General features: G+C 39.2%; 1 protein-coding gene across 2 annotated transcripts in view; it reads left to right on the top strand.

The window, feature by feature from the left end:
- GPC5 (glypican 5) overlaps positions 1–21,630 on the top strand; it is a 1,292,689-nt gene that overhangs the window by 268,383 nt on the left and 1,002,676 nt on the right. For both annotated transcript variants that reach the window (XM_081082596.1, XM_081082595.1), the window contains exon 4: positions 13,368–13,501. In XM_081082596.1, the coding sequence (XP_080938722.1) occupies positions 13,368–13,501 (134 nt within the window). The remainder of the gene's footprint in view (positions 1–13,367; positions 13,502–21,630) is intronic.

Below are 21,630 nucleotides of genomic sequence, written 5' to 3'. Positions count from 1 at the left end.
AATAGTGATTATTCCATAGTTTTAGAGTGTTATATTCTAAAATTGCTTATTTTTTTTATTTCCCTGAATACAAACTTAGCAAAAGCTTTTATAATAATTCTAGAGGCCTGGTGCACAAAAATTTGTGCACTCGGGGGAGTCCCTCAGCCTGGCCTGTGCCCTCTCACAGTCTGGGACCCCTCGGGGGATGTCCACCTGCTGGCTTAGGCCCATTCCCCAGGGGATTGGGCTTAAGCTGGCAGTCAAACATCCCTCTGTCAGCCTGGGAGCCCTTGAGGGATGTCCACTTGCCAGCAGGGAGCAGGCCTAAGCTGCAGTCAGACATCCTTAGCGCTGCTAAGGAGGCAGGAGGGGCTCCCACCACCACCACCGCTGTGCTGGCAGCCATCAGCCTGGCGTGTGGCTGAGCAGAGCTCCACCTGTGGAAGTGCACTGACCACCAAGGGGCAGCTCCTGTATTGAGCATCTGCCCCCTGGTGGTCAGTGTGTGTCATAGTGACCAGTCATTCCCAGTCATTCTGCTGTTAGGGTCAATTTGCATATTACCCTTTTATTATATAGGATAGAGGTCTGGTGCATGGGTGGGGGCCGGCTGGTTTGCCCTGAAGGGTGTCCTGGATCAGGGTGGGGGTCCTGCTGGGGTGCCTGGCCAGCCTGGGTGAGGGGCTGATGGCCATTTGCAGGCTGCCCACAGCCCCTTCAGAGTGTGGGTCCCTGCACTGGGGTGCCTGGCCAGCCTGGGTGAGGGGCTGATGGCCGTTTTCAGGCTTGCCACAACCCCTTCAGGGTGGGGGTTCCTGCTGGGGTGCCTGGCTAGTCTGGGTGAGGGGCTGATACTGTTTTCAGGCTGGCCAAGCCCCTCAGCAGGAACCCTCACCCCATGAAGGTGTGGCCAGCCTGGGTGAGGGGCTGATGCTGTTTGCAGGCTGGCCAAGCCCCTCAGTGGGGATCCTCACCCCATGAGGGTGTGGCCATCCTGGGTGAGGGGCTGATGGCTGTTTGCAGGCTGGCCATGGCCCCCTGCCACCCAAGCTCCCAGTGGAGGCTGGCTGGAAGCAGGTATCTGGGGTCTGTTTATCTTCTATAATTGAAACTTTGTTGCCTTGAGTGGAGGCCACAGCCGGCCAGGGAAGCTTGGCTTCCTCCATTGCCCGGGCAACCAAGCCTCCTGCTTGCTCCAGCTCCGTGGCTGCTGGCCACCATCTTGGTTGGGTTAATTTGCATATAGTTGCTCTGATTGGCTGGTGGGCATGGCTTGGGCATAGCAGAGGTATGGTCAATTTGCATGTTTCTCTTTTATTAGATTAGATACTACCACTATTCCATAATTCTAGTCATCATGACATTGATTTTTCTCACCAAAAATAACTTTGAATGGGGAAACATCTGGGTTGCTAATGGAAATTTTTAGAATATATTTTATAGTGGCTCCTTAAAGTTCAATTTTGTTGGATTTCACCTCTTGATCATATATTTCTATTATATTATTATTTTTGTTCAATTCATATTGTTTAATTATCATTTGTTTAATAGTTTATCAGTATTCATTCAGAGTGTTATAATTTCATTGAAGTATATGTTGCATTATATTAAAAAATATACTAGGATCATGTTTTGGGTAGAATATACCTGATTCAAATGTTGAATTCCTGTTATGATATAGGAGGACACTGTGATATGTATCTATAGGATTAGAAGATATATATTTTTTTATACAAAACACTATGACATATGAAGAACATTAATATATTTGATAATATAAGGGGGATAAAACAGGATTTTTATAATGTTTTCATATCTGCTTCCTCCTTTTATTAATTGCATTCTATTACAGTCATTTAATTCATGTATCAAAGTAGAATTAAGCTACAAAAGAGACTATTGATGTTGTTAACAACAAGCCTGATTCAGGCATTGCATTAGTCGGGGTTCTCCAGAGAAACAGAACTAATAGGAGATATATCATCAATATATCTATATCGATCTCAGTATATAAAGATATTTGTTATGAGGAATTGGCTCCATGATTATGGAGGCTGAGAAGGCCCACTATCTGCTCTCTCAAGCTGGAGACTCAGGTATACCCAGTGTGAGTTCAAAGGCCTGAGAACCAGGGGTGCTGATGTTATGAATCTCAGTCTTGAGAGCAGAAGAGATGACACATCCCAGTTCAGGTCCTCAGTGGATTAGGTGATTCCCACTCCTAGTGGGCATCCTGAGTCCACTGATTCAAGTGCTAACCTAATCTGAAAGCATCTTCACAGACACACGCAGAAATAATGTTTAATCTGGGCACCCTGAGACCAGTCAAGGTGACACATCAAATTAACCATCACAGTTATCATGTCATCATTAAAGCCAATATTTATCAATTGTCTCCCAAGTATATATTTCATTGAAGTATGTGTTGCATTATATTGGAAAATATACTAGGATCATGTTTTGGGTGGAATATACCTGATTCAAATGTTGAATTCCTGTTATTAACATTTAATAATAATAAGAAGAAGGTGATATTAACATTTGATAACAACTTTTAAAGGGCATTTATAAAATACCCTTTAAAATATCACTTATTCTCTAAATATCAATATGCAGTTTCAAAGATCAATGTGGATTAGGAAGGTTTTAATTTGAGCCATGGATTTCAGGTATAACTACAAATCAGTAGCATTTTAATACTGAAAATCTAATGTTTTGGAGAAAATATTGAGGATTCATACATTCAGAATATGTAACATAAGTTAATTGTAAAATTTATAATGAAACCTGACACACCTTTGCTTTTTTAATCCTATTAATCAGGTATTTGATTAGACAAATTGTTTTTTTGTGATAGTTTTTAGATGAGGAAGTTGCCACGTATTCTTTTTTACAATGTTATCTGGATTTTGTAGAAGAGAGAAAAGTCCTCCACTGCTACCTCATGAAATTAGAACTTGGAGTTCTTTTCATAGTGCAGTTATTCTGGTTTTCCTCCTAAAACCAGGTTAGAAATCAAGTTGTCTAGTATCTCTAATTTTTATTTTCTCCCCTCTCTATTAATCCTCTGGAATCTTCAAGGTAGTAACTGTTGTATTTCCTCTCATCTGCTTCCACATTTGCAGGGAAAATGGGACTCTATTGTCTATTTATATATCAAGACCATTTTCAACCCAAATTATTCTATTCATGTAGAACACTTAGGAACCAGGAATTACATAATGTGAATCCCTCATAATAAATATGAACATATGAATAGTAAGACCACTGATAGGCCTAAAAAAGAGAGCACTGATTCAAAAGTAAAAAGACTTGCCCTAGCCGCTTTGGCTCAGTGAATAGAGTGTTGGCCTGCGGGCTGAAGGTTCCTGTGTTCGATTCAGGTCAAGGGCACATGCGTGGGTTGTGGGCAAAGATCCCCAGTAAGGGGTGTGCAGGAGTCAGCTGATCAATGATTCTCATCATTGATGTTTCTATCTCTCTCCCTCTCCCTTCCTCTCTCAAAGCAATAAAAATGTATTTAAAAATCAAAACCAAAAAGGGTGGGGCCTAGGGGGAGAGATCAACCAAAGGACTTGTATGCATGCATATAAGCCTAACCAATGGACACAGACACCAGGGGGGTGAGGGCATGAGTGGGGGTTGGAGGAGGCAACGGGGGGGGGGGGGATAAGGACACATATGTCATACCTTAATCAATAACTAAAAAAAAGATGAAAAAAATAAAAATAACACCCTGATGCACATACATACATACATACATTCTTTTCTCGGTCAATACAGCAAGTCATTTTTAAAAGAAGAAAAAAAAAGACGCACACCAATGGGTTTGTTTAAAATTAAGCAGAGCTATGCTGATAACAGCAGATGTCTAGTTGTAATTCACTTCCCTAATGCTGACGAATATATGTATTCATAAACAAATCAAATGAATTGCCAAGAAATAAATGCTACTGTTAACACACCATCAAAACAAAAAACAAAAGTAAATAGACTCTTCCACTGACTAGATGTAGTCTTAGCAAAGATATTTTCCTGCTTTGGTTTTCAAATATCTTCTCTATAACTTCCAGCTCTATTAGTCTAAAATCCTTCCTTCCTTCTTTCTTTCCTTTTGTTCCCTTTATCTCTCCCTTCTCTTCTTCCTTGTTTTTAGTTCCTCTTCTTTGTTCTTATTTTTTTTTTTAATCTGAGTTCTTTTTCCCCTGCCTCTGAAAGATTTTCTTTCTGATCTTTTTTATTCTATATAAATTTTATAATTTCCTCTATTTCAGGGCTTTATCTATTGGCTTCATGCAGGTGATTCTAATTATTAACTTTCTTTTTATCTCCAACCCATCATTTAAAATTACCTTTTAGGCTTCCCTCCAAATCAAAGTTCTAAATGAGATAAAAGGAACAGATAAACCAAAACAGTAAATTTATTCCATCTTCTGTCTTCTACATATCAGTTATTGTGCCTTTACACACATTGATTACAAGATTCAAAACTGCTAACAGCTTTAGCTCTTTCTTTCTTGCCTCTTATAGTGAATCAACCAGTAGCCAAATCCCATTCAATTTACTCATAAAAAGAGCTCTCTCTTCCCCTTCTTCTCTGATTTCATGGGTTCTTTTTGAGTTTATTCTAATATTCTTTTGTCTTACCAATGGGAAATGTCTTTGTCTACTTGGTCTTCTTAAAACAAGGCTCTGATCATGCCATTCCTTTGCTTGCTAATCATGAATAAATATATTACATATTCTTCAAAATGAAGTGTAAACTTCATGAACCTGGCACTTAAGCACCCCTAACCCTGTCATTTGTCCCAACCTACTTTCCAAAGTTCTCAATAGAATAAAGTAAAGATCATGGATTTTATGTGTGTCTGGAAAAGTTAGTCTTATTCTGATTCGTGGTTACAGATTTTACGCCTAACACCAACCAGCTCTTTTGCAAAGTATTTTTGAGAATCATAGAGAATGAGACAGTAAGGGCAAGAGAAGGTAAACAAACTCACTTGTTAATAACTGGAAACACTGCCAACGGTATGTTTCCTCCAGGTAGTTTTAAAGTAGCTTTTAATATAATGGAACACAGAACATTTGAACACAAACTACTCTGTTCTTGCCATAGCTGGTTTGTCTCAGTGGACAAAGCACCCCCTGGACTGAAGGGTCCTGCGTTTGATTCTGGTAAAGGACCCGTACCTCAGTTGTAAGCTTGATACTAGGGATGCTAGTCTGGGCGCATGCCAATCGATGGGTCTCTCTCCCCCTCCCTTCTACTCACTCTAAAAATCAATGGAAAAAATATCCTCAGGTGAGGACTAACAAAACCAAACCCCAAAAACTACCCTGTTCTTTACTTTTATCTGTTATCATCATTATCATTAGTAGTAGTAGTATTTTCCTCAAGCATACGTGTAGAGTCATTCCTTATGTAATTTGTTTTAATCACCTCTCATTTTGACACTGGAAGATTAAAGTCGGTGGTGCACAATCAGGCTAAATAACAATCTCAGAAGGTGAATAAAGAACAATTGAATTTATTTAAGGAAAAGGGAGTGGGGGTGGGGATATCTGAAGTGAAGGGCTACACAGCACTGAGTCAAAGGGTATTGGGTCCATGGTGGCAGCAAAAGTATCCTTAGGAGAGTGAAACAAGGAAGGGCATAGAAGAAGCAACAGTAGAGCCCAGGCTGGGCTGCCTTGGCTCACTGGGAAGTCAGAGAAAAGGGGGCCTTGGAAACAGGGTCAGGAGGTTAGTCCAGGATGAGCTGTTGCTACCCATTGCTTCCCTGGTTGCAAGTCTCATGGGGTCCCTTACAGGTTAGGGGATACAGTGTCTGTGGGGAAAGAAAAGGGGGAAGGGAATGGCAGGGGCATGCTCATTGGAGGGAGAACATGCACTGGGTCCTTTGTCCTGAGCATATTTATCTGTCTCTTGCAGGTGGAAAACTTAGGGGAGGTCTCAGAGGAGGGTCTTAAGAGAATATGCATCAGCTTTCCAGGTGTGCTCTCTCAGGGTCCTGGTCTCCACTGATTGCTTGGTGCCAGCAGGGGTCATTAGTCGCTGTAGCTGGTCCTGAGGCAGTCACGCTGTCACTTCTCTGGTTTTGCTGCTTTTATGGGCCTGGAACTGAAATACAACTGAAGCCCAGGTGCTATCTTTAGGGAGGGAATGGTCAGGGGGGTCTAAACCTCCTGACCAGTGATCTGAAAGATCAGGGGTCCAAACCATATGACCAGTGATATGATAGGGGAGGGTAGGTTACCCTGGGGATAAGGTTCTTCTTTTCCTAGTTTTGCCGGTTGTTAGGCATCCAGGGCTTTCTGCCCTAGTGAGCTTCTATACTTGGCCCATCATCCTTGCTCTGCTCATGTCTGTCTAACAGACACCAAACCTCCTAACTATGGCCTGTAGAAAAACAACCTGCATATACGGTGATGTAGAGCCCACCTTTGCCTTATTCTCTGAACTGGATTGCTTAATAAACACTCATAATACCTCCACATTTCTTGCTTTTTAATTGGTAATAGCCTCAACATTTTTTCCCAATTTTTATTATTAATAAACATTTTAAAAAACCATTGCCAAATAAATGGAGGTTGTGATCATGGGAATCCAGTGAAAATAAACTAAAAAGTGTTCTTTACAAAGCTTTTTGGGATTATTAGCTAAAAGCTTTCAATATTTGAAGATTTGAGTAAGACTGAGTGAATAGACACACAGAGGCTCTAAGAGAAGTTTATACTTTTGGATACTAAGTGACAAGAAGTTGTTGGAACCAAAATATGATCAGAGTGGGAGAAATGATATGAATTTGGAGCAACTGAAGGAGTCATTTCAAGGTGAGATGGCAACTTGAGATCAGTGGGAAGCCAGAGATGGAATTTATAGCTGGAGCAGATAAGCATTAGGGAGGAAAATATTTTTTTTTTTCCAAGACACTTCAGACTGATTGCAGGGAAGAACGGTTGAGACCAGGGAGGAGAAAAAGGAGGAAATTGCAGTATAAGTCAAAGACGAAAAACTGTCAAAGTTAAGTGTGAGGGTTTTATCAATAGCAAGAAGGTGCTAGTTATTGAAATGTGCCACCCACATCAGCTCACCTCAGGGGAGCTAAGGTGCAAGGCTAATATGCCAGTAACAGATGGTTTTCCATTCCTTTTCAGTCAAGTGTGAAGTAGAGCTCCCTGATAGCGAGTCAACAAATAGAAGGGCTTTGCAATTTATTTGTATTTATTGGAATCTGCTATATGTGCTTGTACCTTTGGATATAATCAAACATAACTTATATCTCTATGGATTGTACATTTTCTTTTGTATTTGTAAAAATAAGTAAGTTAAAAGATGATAATGGAAATATAGATCTTTTCTTTTATTCTTAAATAAAACTTATTTAATTATAAGTTTATATAATTTATTTTTAAGCAACCACTATGTTTAGGGAATAAAGATCTTATGAGGCATGTTCAGCTCTCCATCTGCCTTCCAGGGAAACATGTTTAGTAGCAGATATGGTCATAGGTCCGCATGGAAGGGATAGGGTGGCATAGGATTTCCCTTAACTCATAACTGCAAAGTGCTTTATTCTCTCAAGTTTCAAGGACGAGAAAGCTGGCATTCAAAGAAGTTCTGTAACTTGTCTAGAGCCCATGGCTAGTCACATTGGACCATGACTGCAGTGTTTTCCTTTTACTCTTCTTTTATTTCTAAATATCCTGTAGCTTCACTAAATAATCTGACTATTGACATTTCCACTGTCAAATTATATCATCTTTCCTTGGTTCTTGTTACTAGGAGTTGTTGACAATGAAGATACTTTCCTCCTTTTTATGACTATTTTAGCACCTTGCTAATATATTTACAGTCTACTCTCACTATTTTTCAGCTTCAATGACTGGAAATTCACTTTGAGCCTTTTAACACCTTGGCCTTACACTTCCCTAGCTTCTCACTTTTAGTAATTTGCTAAACTCTGTTGAGTTTTTTTTTTCAAAATAGACTTTATTTTTTTAGATCAGTTTTAGGTTCACATTAAAATTAAGCTGAAAGTACAAGGATTTCCCATCTAGCCTTTGCCCCCACCGCCCCACACTCATAGCCCTCCCCCATTATCAGTATCCTCCACCAGAGTGATATATTTCTTAGGATTGATGAACCTACATTGATTGACACATCATTATCACTCACAATCCATAATTCATTTTGGTACATTCTATGGGTTTGGACAAATGTATAAAGACATGTATCCACCATTATAGTATCCTACAGAATAGTTTCACTGCTATACACTACAGATCGTCTGTGCTCTGCCTATTCATTTTCCCCCCCATCCCCACCCCTGGCAACAACTGATCTTTTTACTATCTCCATGATTTTGCCTTGTTCAGAATGTCATATAGTTGGTATCATACAAAATGTAGGTTTTTCATCTTAGTTTGTTTTACTTAGTAATAAGTATTTAAGTGTTCTTTATGTCTTCTTACAGCTTAATAGTTCATTTCACTGCACACCACCTACTGGGGATCAAGCCCGTAACCTGGGCATGTGCCCTTGAGTGGAATTGAATTGATGATGTTTCGGTGCTCAGGATGATGCTCTACCAGCTGAGCCACACAGTATCTCTTCACAGGCAGTGTCACTACTATAGTTCAGAATAAAATTTTCTTTTCATAGGACTACTTTAGGGGTGTGTTAATCTACCTGCCTGTAATAGGTATCTCTCTCTCTAGTTCTGCTTATAAAGTGCTGTCGTATTCACTTGCTAAATATCAGCTCTAGTATTTTACTTTTCCATCCAACATCTGGCAGAGGCTTTTGTCTAATAAATAAAACTTCTTAGCTTGAAGATCTTACTTCAACCTACCATGCAAACAGAATTTTCTTTTGCTATTATCCTTCATGCCCCCTTCTTTCCAGACAAACCGAATTTTTATTTATTTTCTCTGTCAGCCTTATGTTTTCTTGCACTCACCTCTCAGGATTTTTCATCATTATTCGTTGTTCTGACAACATGATATATCTAGTCAATCTCCATGCCACTACCTCTTCCTCCTGTGCACTTATATCTGCTTCTTCCTTTTCATCTATTCTGTCACTGCCCTTGGGCTCAGCAGTTCTCCAGTGTTTCTTGCAGGAACCTCTTCTTTTTTTCTCCAAAAGTTTTCTTCATTCAAATACTATATAAGATTTTATTTTATTTTTATTTAAATTCTTTATTGTTTAAAGCAGTAGTTCTCAACTTTCTGGCCCTTTAAATACAGTTCCTCATGTTGTGACCCAACCATAAAATTATTTTCGTTGCTTCTTCATAACTGTAATGTTGCTACTGTTATGAATCATAATGTAATTATCTGATATGCAGGATGGTCTTAGGCGACCCCTGTGAAAGGGTCCTTTGACCGCCAAAGGGGTCGCAACCCACAGGTTGAGAACCGCAGGTAAAGTATTTCATGAGTCTCCTTTCCCCGCCATTGATCTCTCCCCAGCCATTCCGACCCCCCAGCACATGCCCTCACCCCCCTGCTGTCTCTGTCCATTGGTTATGCTCATATGCATGCATACAAGTCCTTTGGTTGATCTCTTACAACTGCCCCTTCCACTCCCCCTACCCTTCCACCTTCCGTCTTAGGTTGGACCAGGGGTGGGCAAACTTTTTGACTCTAGGGCCACAATGGGTTCTTAAACTGGACCGGAGGGCCGGAACAAAAGCATGGATGGAGTGTTTGTGTGAACTAATATAAATTCAAAGTAAACATCATTACATAAAAGGGTATGGTCTTGTATTTCAATAGTTTTATTCATTTCAAACGGGCCGGATCCGGCCCACGGGCCATAGTTTGCCCACGGCTGACAGTCTGTTCCATGGTTCTATGACTCTGGCTCTATTTTTGTTCATCAGTTTATGTTGTTCATTATATTCCACAAATGAGTGAGGCATGTGATATTTATCGTTCTCTTACCAGCTTATTTCACTTAGCATAATGCTCTCCAGGTCCATCCATGCTGTTGAACTCCCTCCCTGCATACTCCTGTTGTAAAGATCTCTCTCTTGTGGAAATCTTAAGCTACCACTTTCCTGCTTGGGAACTTTTGTTTGTTCTTCATTTGCCAAAGCAAATTTCCTTCCTTCCTTCCTTCCTTCCTTCCTTCCTTCCTTCCTTCCTTCCTTCCTTCTTCCTTCCTTCCTTCCTTCCTTCCTTCCTTCCTTCCTTCCTTCCTTCCTTCCTTTCTTTCTTTCTTTCTTTCTTTCTTTCTTTCTTTCTTTCTTTCTTTCTTTCTTTCTTTCTTTTTTTCTTCCCCTCCCTCCCTCCCTCTTCTTTCTTTCTTCCTTCCTTCCTTCCTTCCTCTCTCTCTCTCTCTCTCTCTCTCTCTCTCTCTCTCTCTCTTTCTCTCTTCTTTCTTTCTTTCTCTCTCTTTCTTTCTTTCTTTCTTTCTTTCTTTCTTTCTTTCTTTCTTTCTTTCTTTCTTTCTTCTTTCTTTTTTGCATGGTATCCAAGTCATGGCTTTTTCAAATATTGAGATATAATTGACATTTAACATTATATTAGTTTCAGGTGTACACCATAATGATTCGATATTTGTATGTATTGCAGAATGATCACCACAATAAGTCTAGCTAACGACCATCATCATACTTATCACGGCATTTTAATGTCATAATTCTTGTACCACTATCTTTCATTATGTACTTTTTGTTCTATGTGAACATATTAGGTTGTACACCTCTCTTTGCTTTTTCACTCTCTCTTGGAATTTTTTCCTGCTTTGTTCATCTGAGAAATTCCCAATTCATTTTTTTTTTCAGTGTGGGCTGAGACTGAGCCTCTTACCCCTTCTCACAGTATTATGCTCGATTTCTCCCCTAAGTTCTGTGTGTGTGAGTGTGTGCTATTGCCTCAAATTTGTGACTACATTTTTCTTCACACTCCCTTTCCATATCCTATTTTTTATTTCATCTTTTAGCTGCTGTTTAGACATGACCTCCTGAAGCTCTTTCCTGAGCACCCCAAAGAGAGTTAATCCGTCTGTTTTTAAGTGTTGCAGTGTTACTTCTGTGTATTTCTTGATGGCTCTTGTCATGTTGTATCGCAAGTACTACTAGTATATGACATGTCTGGCTTTCCTCTTAACTGTGTATCCCAGCGACACTTCATGCATGCGTAGTGTATGTCTCTCTGGTACCTAACAGAGCAGAGGCGCAATGGACATTTATACATTTATAATTTGGTTGAACTGAAATAAACCTCAACGTACTGAGGCCAAGTGGCTGCTCCACGTCTCATCCCGATGGAGCGGTCTTCCCCACGGCAGTCTTTCCTGACGTTTTTCTTCACCATCACCCTGAACTAGAAATGATCCCACCTTTCTCCAGATGTCATAACACCTTGTGTGCCCCACTTTTTTGATACACACAACTGGCATTTTGATATTTGGGAGGAATTTTTTTTTTTCTTTCCATCTGAATTGTCAGCTCTTTTAGGGGGAAATTTTAGTTTCTGATCTTTTTTTTCTTTTTTTTAAAATTGTTTTATTGCTTAAAGTATTACAAAGAGTATTATATATGTCTCCTTTTTATTTTCTCCCCTTGACCTTCCCCTAGCCTCCCAGTGTCTTGTGTCCATTGGTTATGCTTATATGCATGCATACAAGTCCTTCGGTTGATCTCTTACCCACCCACCCCCAATCCTCCTACCATAGCTAAGATCTGGAAACAGCCTAAGTGCCCATCAGCAAATGAATGGATTAGAAAACTGTGGTACATCAACACAATGGAACACTATGTTGCTGTAAGAAAGAAGGAATTCTTACCATTTGCAACAGCGTGGATGAAACTGGAGAGCATTATGCTAAGGGAAATAAGCTAGTTTCTGATCTTTTATCTTTTACTAGAGGCCCGAATTCGTGCACGGGTGGAGTCCCTCAGCTTGGCCAGTGATAGGGGCTGATCAGGGCTGATCAGGGCCGATCAGGGCCGGCCAGCCGTGGGGAAGGACTGTGGGAGGTTGGCTGGCCATGGGAGGTTGGTTGTAGCAGTGCACTGACCACCAGGGGGCAGCTCCTGTGTTGAGCATCTGCCCCCTGGTGGTCAGTGCACGTCATAGTGACCAGTTGAACGGTCATTTGGTCGCTTAGGCTTTTATATATATAGACTAGAGGCCTGATGCATGAAATTCATGCAAGGGGCTTGGCTCTCGAAGCTGCAGTGGCTTGCCTCAGCCCTTGCAGCCATGGTGGCTTGCGTTGGCCCTCGCAGCCCCGGCTTCATCCAGAAGGTCATCTGGAAGGATGTCCGGAAGGACATCCAGAAGGTCGTTCGGCTGTCTGGTCTAATTAGCATATTGCACGTTTATTATTATAGATAATACCTCATACATATTCTTTGCAAATACTAGAAACAAAATAAATATGGGTTAAATAAATGACTTAGTGCATAAGATTTTAATGCTCATTGCATGGGAAATCAAAGAAATTTAGAACTTTAAGGAACTTTGGGATAATTTACTCTAAAAGTTTAATTTTACCTATATGGTATGAAGTTCAAAGAAGTTCTGCCCCTGTTTTTAAGATCTCAGCACTGAAGGAAAAAAAGTGAGGATACTAACCAAAGTCTCCTGATTCCAAGGCAATGCTTTTGTATATTTCTAATTATACTACTCTGCCTCTTTAATTGAGTAAAGTATCAATGAGTCTTTTTGATGCTTTAAATTGTAATGCCTCCAATTATTGACTTAATTTTTCAATAATAATTTGTAAATTATACAAAAGATCTTTGCTAAATAAGTATGTACAAAACAATGAATTTTCCAATTGGATTAATGGTTTTTTAAAAGAGGATTATAACAACCTTAAAATCAAACCTAACTGAGGAATAAGATATAGAGCTATTACAAAATGAGATCTTCATATAAGCATATTCGTTGCCATTTCTAAGAAATGACCTTATGAAGAAAACTACCCTTAGAACTAATTTAGAAATGGACCACATATTCAATAGCATTTTTTTTTTCATTTTAAAAATCAGTACAAGTATGTGATTAGTCATACATATGAATATAAACCATAAATAATATCCACTTTGGTTAAGTAACCTTATTTATACCAGCAGACAAGTTTATTAATATAGTTCTCTGACTGATTTTGCATGCTCATTGATATTTATGTATTTTGCACATGTATACATACAAACTATGTAAATGTGTATAGCATCCATTTGTCACAGTTGCCATATAGTTTGATTCCCCCAGTGAAAAATTGAAAAATAGTATACGTCTTGAAAATTAACATTGAGGGGTAAGTAAGCACATGTCATTGTTTTGTGCTCTGACCGTGCCATTCTCAGAAAGGCAGGAGCACAGTTCCTAACTGTCTTTTCTATATATTTTTCTATTGAAAGGTAAATAAGATCTGTGGTCATCCGACCAGGACACCCACCGAAAGCCCCCGTTGTTCTTTCGATGGGAGTAAAGAGAAGCTTAGAATGAAGATCTCTACAAGAAATGGTGAAGAGACGCTTGCCAACAGAAGAAAGTAAGACATTTGTTTTACAACCAGAAAGAGAAAAGAAAGTAAGCCATTAATTTTACAACAGAATAGAATGTACTCAATTAAGTAGAACAAAATACACTCTTGAGGAAACCTTTAAAATCCAATGGTTCCTTCTTATTCCATTAATGAGGAACATAGCTGCAACTTTTGAGGTCAATAAAACTTTCTGTGAAAGGGGCATTTTCTATAATAAATATGGCAGGCCCTGGGCACATATGCTCACCATGCCCTTAAAGCGTTGCTCAGCAGATCTCTATGGCTTACTCCTCTTGCTGAACTGACACTTTACACACATTGATTAGCGACTCCCCATTTCCCCCTCCTTATGGTCAACAATATTGTTATGTACACTAGTAACCTTGTTAACAGGGTATATCTCCTGGTAAGTATTCTTATCACAATAAAATATAAAAAAAATGTAAATGTAGCTAGTGTGATGAGGATTGAAGTTTTAATTTATTTCATTTTAATTAGTGTTGGTCAATATTCTATGTAGCTACTGGCTACTGTATAGGTCAATATAAGACCAAAAGAGTATATATGTGAGTCTTAACTAGGGGTTAAGACTCTGCTAAGAAAGAGATTGTTATAAAGACATTTTTATACCTTTTACCTGGAATACTGAAAATGGCTATCTGTCTATTCAAAATGATCCAACATTGAGTGGCTTGCTCTCCTAACTCACGCTTCTACCATTATACCCATCCCTAGAGGCCCGTTGCACGAAGATTCATGCAATAGACCTTCCTTCCCCTGGCGGCCAGCACCAGTTTTCCTCAGGAACCAGGCCTTTGGTCGGGCCACAGAGGCGAGGCTTGGCTTCTCCGTTCGGGTCGCAGTGGAGAAGCCAAGCCTCTTCAGTCTTCAGTCGTCTTCAGTCTTCTTCAGACTTAGCTCCATGCCTGCATATGCAAATTAACCACCATCTATGTTGGGTTAATTTGCATACTCATCCTGATTGGCTGGTGGGCATAGCAGAGTGACACCAATTTGCATGTTTCTCTTTTATTAGTGTAGATTATTTCACATGTTAAATCAATCTTCATTAGTATCCCTTTGCTACATAATGGGCAGTTACTGAAAAACTCTTAAAACTGGAGGAAACTATTATTTAATTTTATGTTCAGTTGACCAGTGTATGCCCTGGCAAATACTAGATTCTCAGTGCATGTTTTGTATTAACTGAAATTCACAGTTTTATATTCATTTATTAATTCAAATAATTATTTCTAATAATACCTTAGGGATCATTCAATATTTTACATAGCTTACTCTCTGTAATGAGAAATTTGTTTCTTTCCTTTTGGAGGGTGCTCCTAAATTGTCCCAGTCTCTCCTCAGATGGGCTATAAGTTTTGGATAAGATCTGGGTTATTGCTGGGTTATTTCTTGTGAACAAAAAAGAATTAACATTTTACATGCAAAATACCTGTTCTTTTTCTCTCTAAACATCTATGGTGATCAGCAACTATGTCTCATGTTTGATGAATTAGTATGCTTTGGATGGGGTGTTTTTAATAATAAAACCCAGCTTAAAGGTCATGCCTGTTTCACTACCAAAATAATCAAATTACTGGAAAACCAAAACAAAGCCCAACACTTAACATGGTTTATTCACTAGCAAAACTAAGCCAATGCGGTAAAATGTCTCAGTAATAATGTGGGGCTCAAATGTGTGGAAAATTTTATTACTATCTTCTCTGGCCATCAGGTAGACCACTTTGTCACCAATCTTTCAAATTCATTATTTCTATGCCCTTGACCAGAGGGCCATCATTAGCCATTGCCTACAAATCAGGATAGACCTATCACAGAACAGTCCCATGCCCCACAAAATGAACAACCATAGATACTACAAATGAGCCCACTTAAGTATTTCATTTTTTACACTTCTTTAAAATATATCTTTTATTGATTTCAGAGAGGCAGGGAGAGGGAGAAAGAGATAGAAATAGCAGTGATGAGAGAGAATCCTGAAACACCCCCTAATGGGGACTGAGCCTATAACCTGGGCATGTGCCCTGACCTTGCATGTGCTGTAACCTCCTGGTTCATAGGTCAGTGCTCAAGCACTGAGCCACACAGGCTGGGCAACTTTTACAGATTTTTTACTGCCACGCCTGAATGGAGCTTAATTATTTATCCCCTCTTGCCTTCTTTTGAGTTTAACAGGTATTTCGGTATTTATTATTCTTTTTATCCTCAGAGCTTTATGATCTTTTTTTCCCTTTTGTTGTTGCATTAATATCACCCAAGAATATTTGTTGATTTCTAGAGAGTGTAGAAGGGAGGGAGGGAGAGGGTGTTTGATAAAGAAACATTAATGTGAGAGAACATCGATTGGTTGCCTCCCACATGTGCCCGAATTGGGGCCGGATCAAATCCAAAATCCAGGTATATGCCCTTGACTAGGATTCTAACCTGGGACCATTCAGTGAGCAGGCCAGTACTCTAACCATTGAACACACCAGCCAAGGAGTGTTTATTACTTTTTAATGGCTATCATAGAGATCACAATATGCATTTTTAGTTTTACCATATATTTTAAATTAGAACTCTTGCCACTTGATTAAACAATGTAAGAATCTTAAAATAGTTTCACTCTATTACTCTCTTCCTATCTTTTGTACTGTTTTGTCAACAGATCTTACTTCATCCAACATTTTAACAAGCCTGAAGACGTTGTTGTTCTTTTTAAATACTAGTAGTCCCTATTTATGTACAATTCTTCACATATTTCAATTCTTTTTGGTGCTCTTTTCCTAGTTCCATGTATCCATCATGAATCATTTTATTTTAGCTTTAGTATAACTTTTATTACTTATTACTGGTGATGAATTCTCACAGCTTTTTTTGTCTGAACATATTGTCATCTTTTAAAGAATATTTTTAATAGATCTAGACTTCTAAGTTGTTGCCAGTCACACCATATTTAAAAGAACAGATGTCCAGGCCACAATGAAGTTCATGACATGACACTCTGTAAATAGCAGGGGAGGTTTAGTGGAAACACTTAACATGAGAGGTAACTAAGGTAGTAGATGCTGTGGGGGGGGCCTGCTCGACTCCCTTCACCTGGTCCTTCTATCTGCCTCCTGGCTGCTGATCACTCACAGCTGCCCTCTGCTCTGGGGAACTGTCCTCAACAGGCAGGAGCCATCTGATCTGTTACCAACTGCTGCCTAACAAATCATTCCCAAACGAGTGGCTTAAAAGTGACAATAAGCATTTATTATGCATTTTCTGGGGGTCAGGAGTGTGGGGCTGCTTAGCTATAGGATTTTGACTCGGGTCCCTAGGGAGATGGCTGTCAGGTTGTCAGCCAGGATAGAGCCCTCTGAAGGCCTCAGGGGGACGGATTATCATTTCCCAGGACGGCTCACTCACACGGCTGTTGGCAGGAGGCCTTGCTTTCTTGTCACAGTGACCTCTTCATAGGACTGCTTGAGTTTCCTCTCAGTGTTGAGGCTTGTTTCCCGCGGGACAGGCAATCCAAGAGAGAGCAAGGCTGAATCTACAGCGCCTTTCATAATCTAGCTTCAGAAGTCTCCCACTGTCATCTCCGCAGTATTCTGTAGGTCACACAGGCCCGTCTGCTCAGTGTGGCTGGGGACTACACAAGGGCATGGAAGGAAAGATTGTTGGGGATCATCCTAGAGACTGGCTGCAGCACCATCTCATCCTGGGGGAGGGGCCAAACTCCCACCTGCCTCACCCCTTGGAAGCATCTCACATGGCTGGCATGGGAAGAAAGGCTTGTTTCTTACTGTAGGTGACGGGACCAAAGACGTGATGGTTTCATGCTTCAGCGCTCCCGGTGGAGTCTGCCTGAAGCTGAGACCACATCCCTGCCTCATGTCTTCCTGCCCCTCTCCTTGGCCTCCCTCATGACCTTTCTCTTAAGAGCAGACCCTTCATGAAATTGACTGCATCCAAATTCCCTCCCATCTCAGGCACTGCTTCTAGGGAACCTGACCTGGAGATCTTTGAAAAAGTACCTGCACTGAGGGCAGGGCAGTAAGTGCAAAATAATTGTAAACTAAAGCAGAAGTATGCTATCTTATCCTAATGATAGATATTTCTCTATACTTCCCAAGCTTCTAAAAAATTACAAAGAACCCCCCACATTTTGTTTGTATATCCTCTCCTCCCCTCCTTCTACATTCATTTTATAGAGAGCCCTTCTGTTTAGTGCACTGCATTTTCCTTGCTTTATTTCTAATGTTTGAAGAAGAAAATTTCCCTTAATCAAGTCTGTTCCTGGATCTAAGAGTTGTGCTAAACTTGCTCGTGGAGTAGATCTTTTAGCTTGGAAGGAGGGGGGCCAAACCAAAGCATTGAATTGTCTTGATTATATTTTGGAGATGTGATTGTAGTCATTCTTCTACACTATTTTTAAAAAATGTATGCAACATACATATAATTAGCTAATTGAAAGCTTTGAGTTGATACACACCAGTTACAAAGATCTCCAAAAGTTGAGAAAGGCAAGGAAAAGCTTTCTCTCCTTTACACATCCAGCAAAGCATCACTGTTTAGCCTTTTGGGGCAGGAACCAAATCAGCGCCATTATAGAGGACAGCAGTCATATAGCTGTCTAAACCAGCCCAGGCACAGTGATTTCCCTGTGGCAGTTCCTCTCTCTGCTTGATTTCTTGAGGTTAGCTGGTAAGAATAAGCCATTAGCAAGCTTAAATCGGTGATAATTAGCTGTACATTATTATTTCAAAGTGGCGTGGTTGTGCCAATTAAGTGGGTAATTAGGAAAACCCCAGGACAATAAATTAAGACAGAGAGTCTCAACACCAGTGCCCCATCTGTTCTCCAGCAAGCCTTCCAATTAGCCAAGCTTCTCATTTAAGAACGCACCAATTAAGGGGATTGGCTGCATGCACAGGTGTGTATTGAGGTAACAGAGACTGTCTTAGGTACGTAGTAAAAGTAAGATATTTGTTTAATATCAGAGAGGATTTTGATGTGGAGGTGGGAAAAGGAGAATTTTTAGAAATGTTGGGTTTTTAATGTTTGAAGCAAAATATAATTTAAGTTGTTTTATGTGTTGTTGTTTTAATTAATTTCATTTGGGGACTTCATTAGGAATATTGTTTCATCAGGCAGCTTCATATTATTTTAATGTGTTTATTAAATCTTGATTTGAGTATTTTAACCACATAGAATTTTAATGGCATAGAACATGGACACTTTCATTTACTGAGAGTGGGGAACTAAAGAGGACACTTGAAAGAGTGTGGTATAAGGCTAGGAATGAGACAGGACATAGTTCAGTTCAGGATGTGACAGTCTATGAAAGCACATAAATTGGTCCCCTGTATATCACAAAAGAACACAGTGAAGTGGTTAAAAATAACTAGTGAAGCAGAAAAAATTTTAAACATAAGCTGAATGAAAAATACAATATTATTTAGGATTATTGCTAAGATAGATAGACTAGGCTCATATTAAATTTGATTAGTTTAGCTTAAAATGCAAGAATGTATAGCTACATAGTTAAGCCTTATTTAACACAATACTCCTGTTGCATGTCCTTGGGTGTCTATGTTTGTTTACATGGAAAACCAGTATTGATATACTGGGCTTAGCGATGAATTGTGAATGTACATCCTCAGTGAATGAAAAAGTCCAAAGGTCAGGGAAAAGTTATCTCTTTGAGAAAAATGTAATACCATTTATAGGATTGGAGAAAGCAATTTCCAACTTATTTCCTAAAAGGAAGTTAATGCTTCTTTGAGGTGCCATTATTATTTATTATCTGTAAGTTTAATTTACTAAAATAAAGGTCATGTTCCCATTTCTGTTTAATTGAAACCAGTGCTTAGTGAGTGGTGGTAGTGAGGGCACCGAGGGCAGGGCAGGACAAGGCCAGGCTTTGGTTAGGGGGTGAGAGGCCTGGTCAGAGCAGGCCAGCATCAAAATTTACATGAATAATGAAGAGCAGGACCTCCGCGGGTCAAAAACCAGGCACACAGGAAGAAGGAATGCCAGAAGGCTGAGCACACATATGGCAAAAGTTTAGGTTAGTGGTGCCTAACTTTGCGGGTCACGTATCCCACTGAGAATTTGATAAAAAACTTCCCAGGAAAAGTTCATAAACAAAAGCATGCAAAATTTTGTGCATTGAAAAGTAATTTGACCAATATTAAAAAATAAAGATTTTACAAACTGAGTTTTCTTAAAACCAATATTAAAAATAAAGTTTTTACAAACTGAGTTTCCTCTTACTTTCTAGATATTCATGGAAAAATTAATTACCATTTTATGAAACATCTGAAACTAAACCCAATCCATAGAATATTAAAGTAACATTACACACTCCTTGTGCTGAAAGAAGAGATGGCCTCAACTATTTGATGTGAACTAGAAGTTGAAATCATGATTAGTCTTAGATGTGGCTGCATGCACATGTGTGGTATCGAACAGATACCCACTTTTAGTTTTGATGGTAACAATTACTGAACATTCTAAGCACAATGTATGTGGCTGTCAGTGGCTGTAATTAGAACTCACACAGTTAGCTTGCTTAAATGAGGATAGGCTTATTTCAGGGAGCATGGCATTTATTCTAAATTCTTCAAGTTATATCAATGGCCTATAATGCATTGGTCCTCAAGTTAATTTGCAACATCTGTAATGTTGAGGCTGTCAAATTAAAGTTAATGTGACAAGAAAGAAATTTCAAGTTTCTCACTGCAGAAAAATGTAAAAAATATATATTTTTTCTCTCAGCCATACAAATAATGACCATTAAGTCGGATAGTTCTCAACCTTAGTGATATGTTCTGCCACCCATCAGAAATAGGGAACTACAGTAATAACTGGATCACATGTGAGTCTCATTTCCCCCCAAAATGAGACTTACTTGAATAACAGGAATAAAACTGCAGACTAAATTGCCTCATTTTTTTTCAAACTCTATTAATTATAGATATCCTGACCTAGAGTCCAGGAGCGGAAGAATTAGCACTGAGAGATGTATAGTAACTGGAAATGTGAGCGGGAGCTATTGTACCAGGCATATATTGTCCATCAATCAGATAAGTAAGTTCATGTATGGAGGTAAATAGGAATAGCTGATTGGAATCACAAATGGAAACAAGAAAAAAAGGAAGGAATGAGGAAGAAGCCCTTCTATTGGCATGGTATTAAAGGAAAGGTATTTTATTAATGCTCTGCTAGTGCTGAGAGAAGAAAACACTCTTCAAAGTGTGTTCTCTTGTCCTCCAAGTAATGGAATTTATAGTCAAAATGTTAGCAACCACAGAATATTTATCAATTATTAGCAAAAAAAGTAATAACTATCAAGATTTGACCTAAAATGCTGAATCTCAAAATATAAGGACTCAAAGTGACTTTTTGTGTGAATGACCTATATTAGAATCCTTAGATTTGTAAATACTCTATTTGGCTAAACATCTTTGTTAATCTTGAACCAATCATGTGCTCAAAAATATTTTCTATAGAAAAATTAATATTATACTTTTTGAAATTAGTAAATTGAACAAAAAATTGCATAATTTTATTAAAAAACAAAATTATGAGGTAGGAGAAATTATATCACATCTCTCTTAGAATCGATGCTCAATTTCCCTAATAGTATCTGATTTCTTTAAATATTAGACACTTGGTTCAGTGTTTGGTTTTATAAATGAGTAAGGCCTTTGTTTAAAGTCCTTTCTAATGGAGAACAGAGTCTATGCATTTTAAGGTACATTTTTACAACATGGGTAAACGAGATGAGAACTGGTTTTAAAAACCCAGTTTTGACATCAGGTTTAAATCATTCTTTTTAGAGGAAGATGCTTTCAGAAAGGGACCTTTTTATTGGGACATTAAATGATAATAGAGGTTTATTGAAAAGTGAGAAATAGAGGTGTCTATACTAATTGTACAGAGAGCTTGGGACGTCCAGCTCAGGGTTAGTATAAAACCACCACCAGAGAGAGCTAACCATGCATCACCTGTCAGAAAAGAATCCTTTGCAGAGGGTAGCTAATACATTAGCTAAGGACATTAGCATATTTCCATTTCCCCTTCCCATTCCTTTCCCTGATGCTCCCTAACCTACCACCCATCTTAGCTCCTTCAGCTTTGTT

Source organism: Myotis nattereri, assembly GCF_964212035.1.
Source record: "Myotis nattereri genome assembly, chromosome: 2".
NCBI classification, from domain to species: Eukaryota; Metazoa; Chordata; class Mammalia; order Chiroptera; family Vespertilionidae; genus Myotis; species Myotis nattereri.
This window is presented reverse-complemented; position numbering and strand designations above follow the sequence as displayed.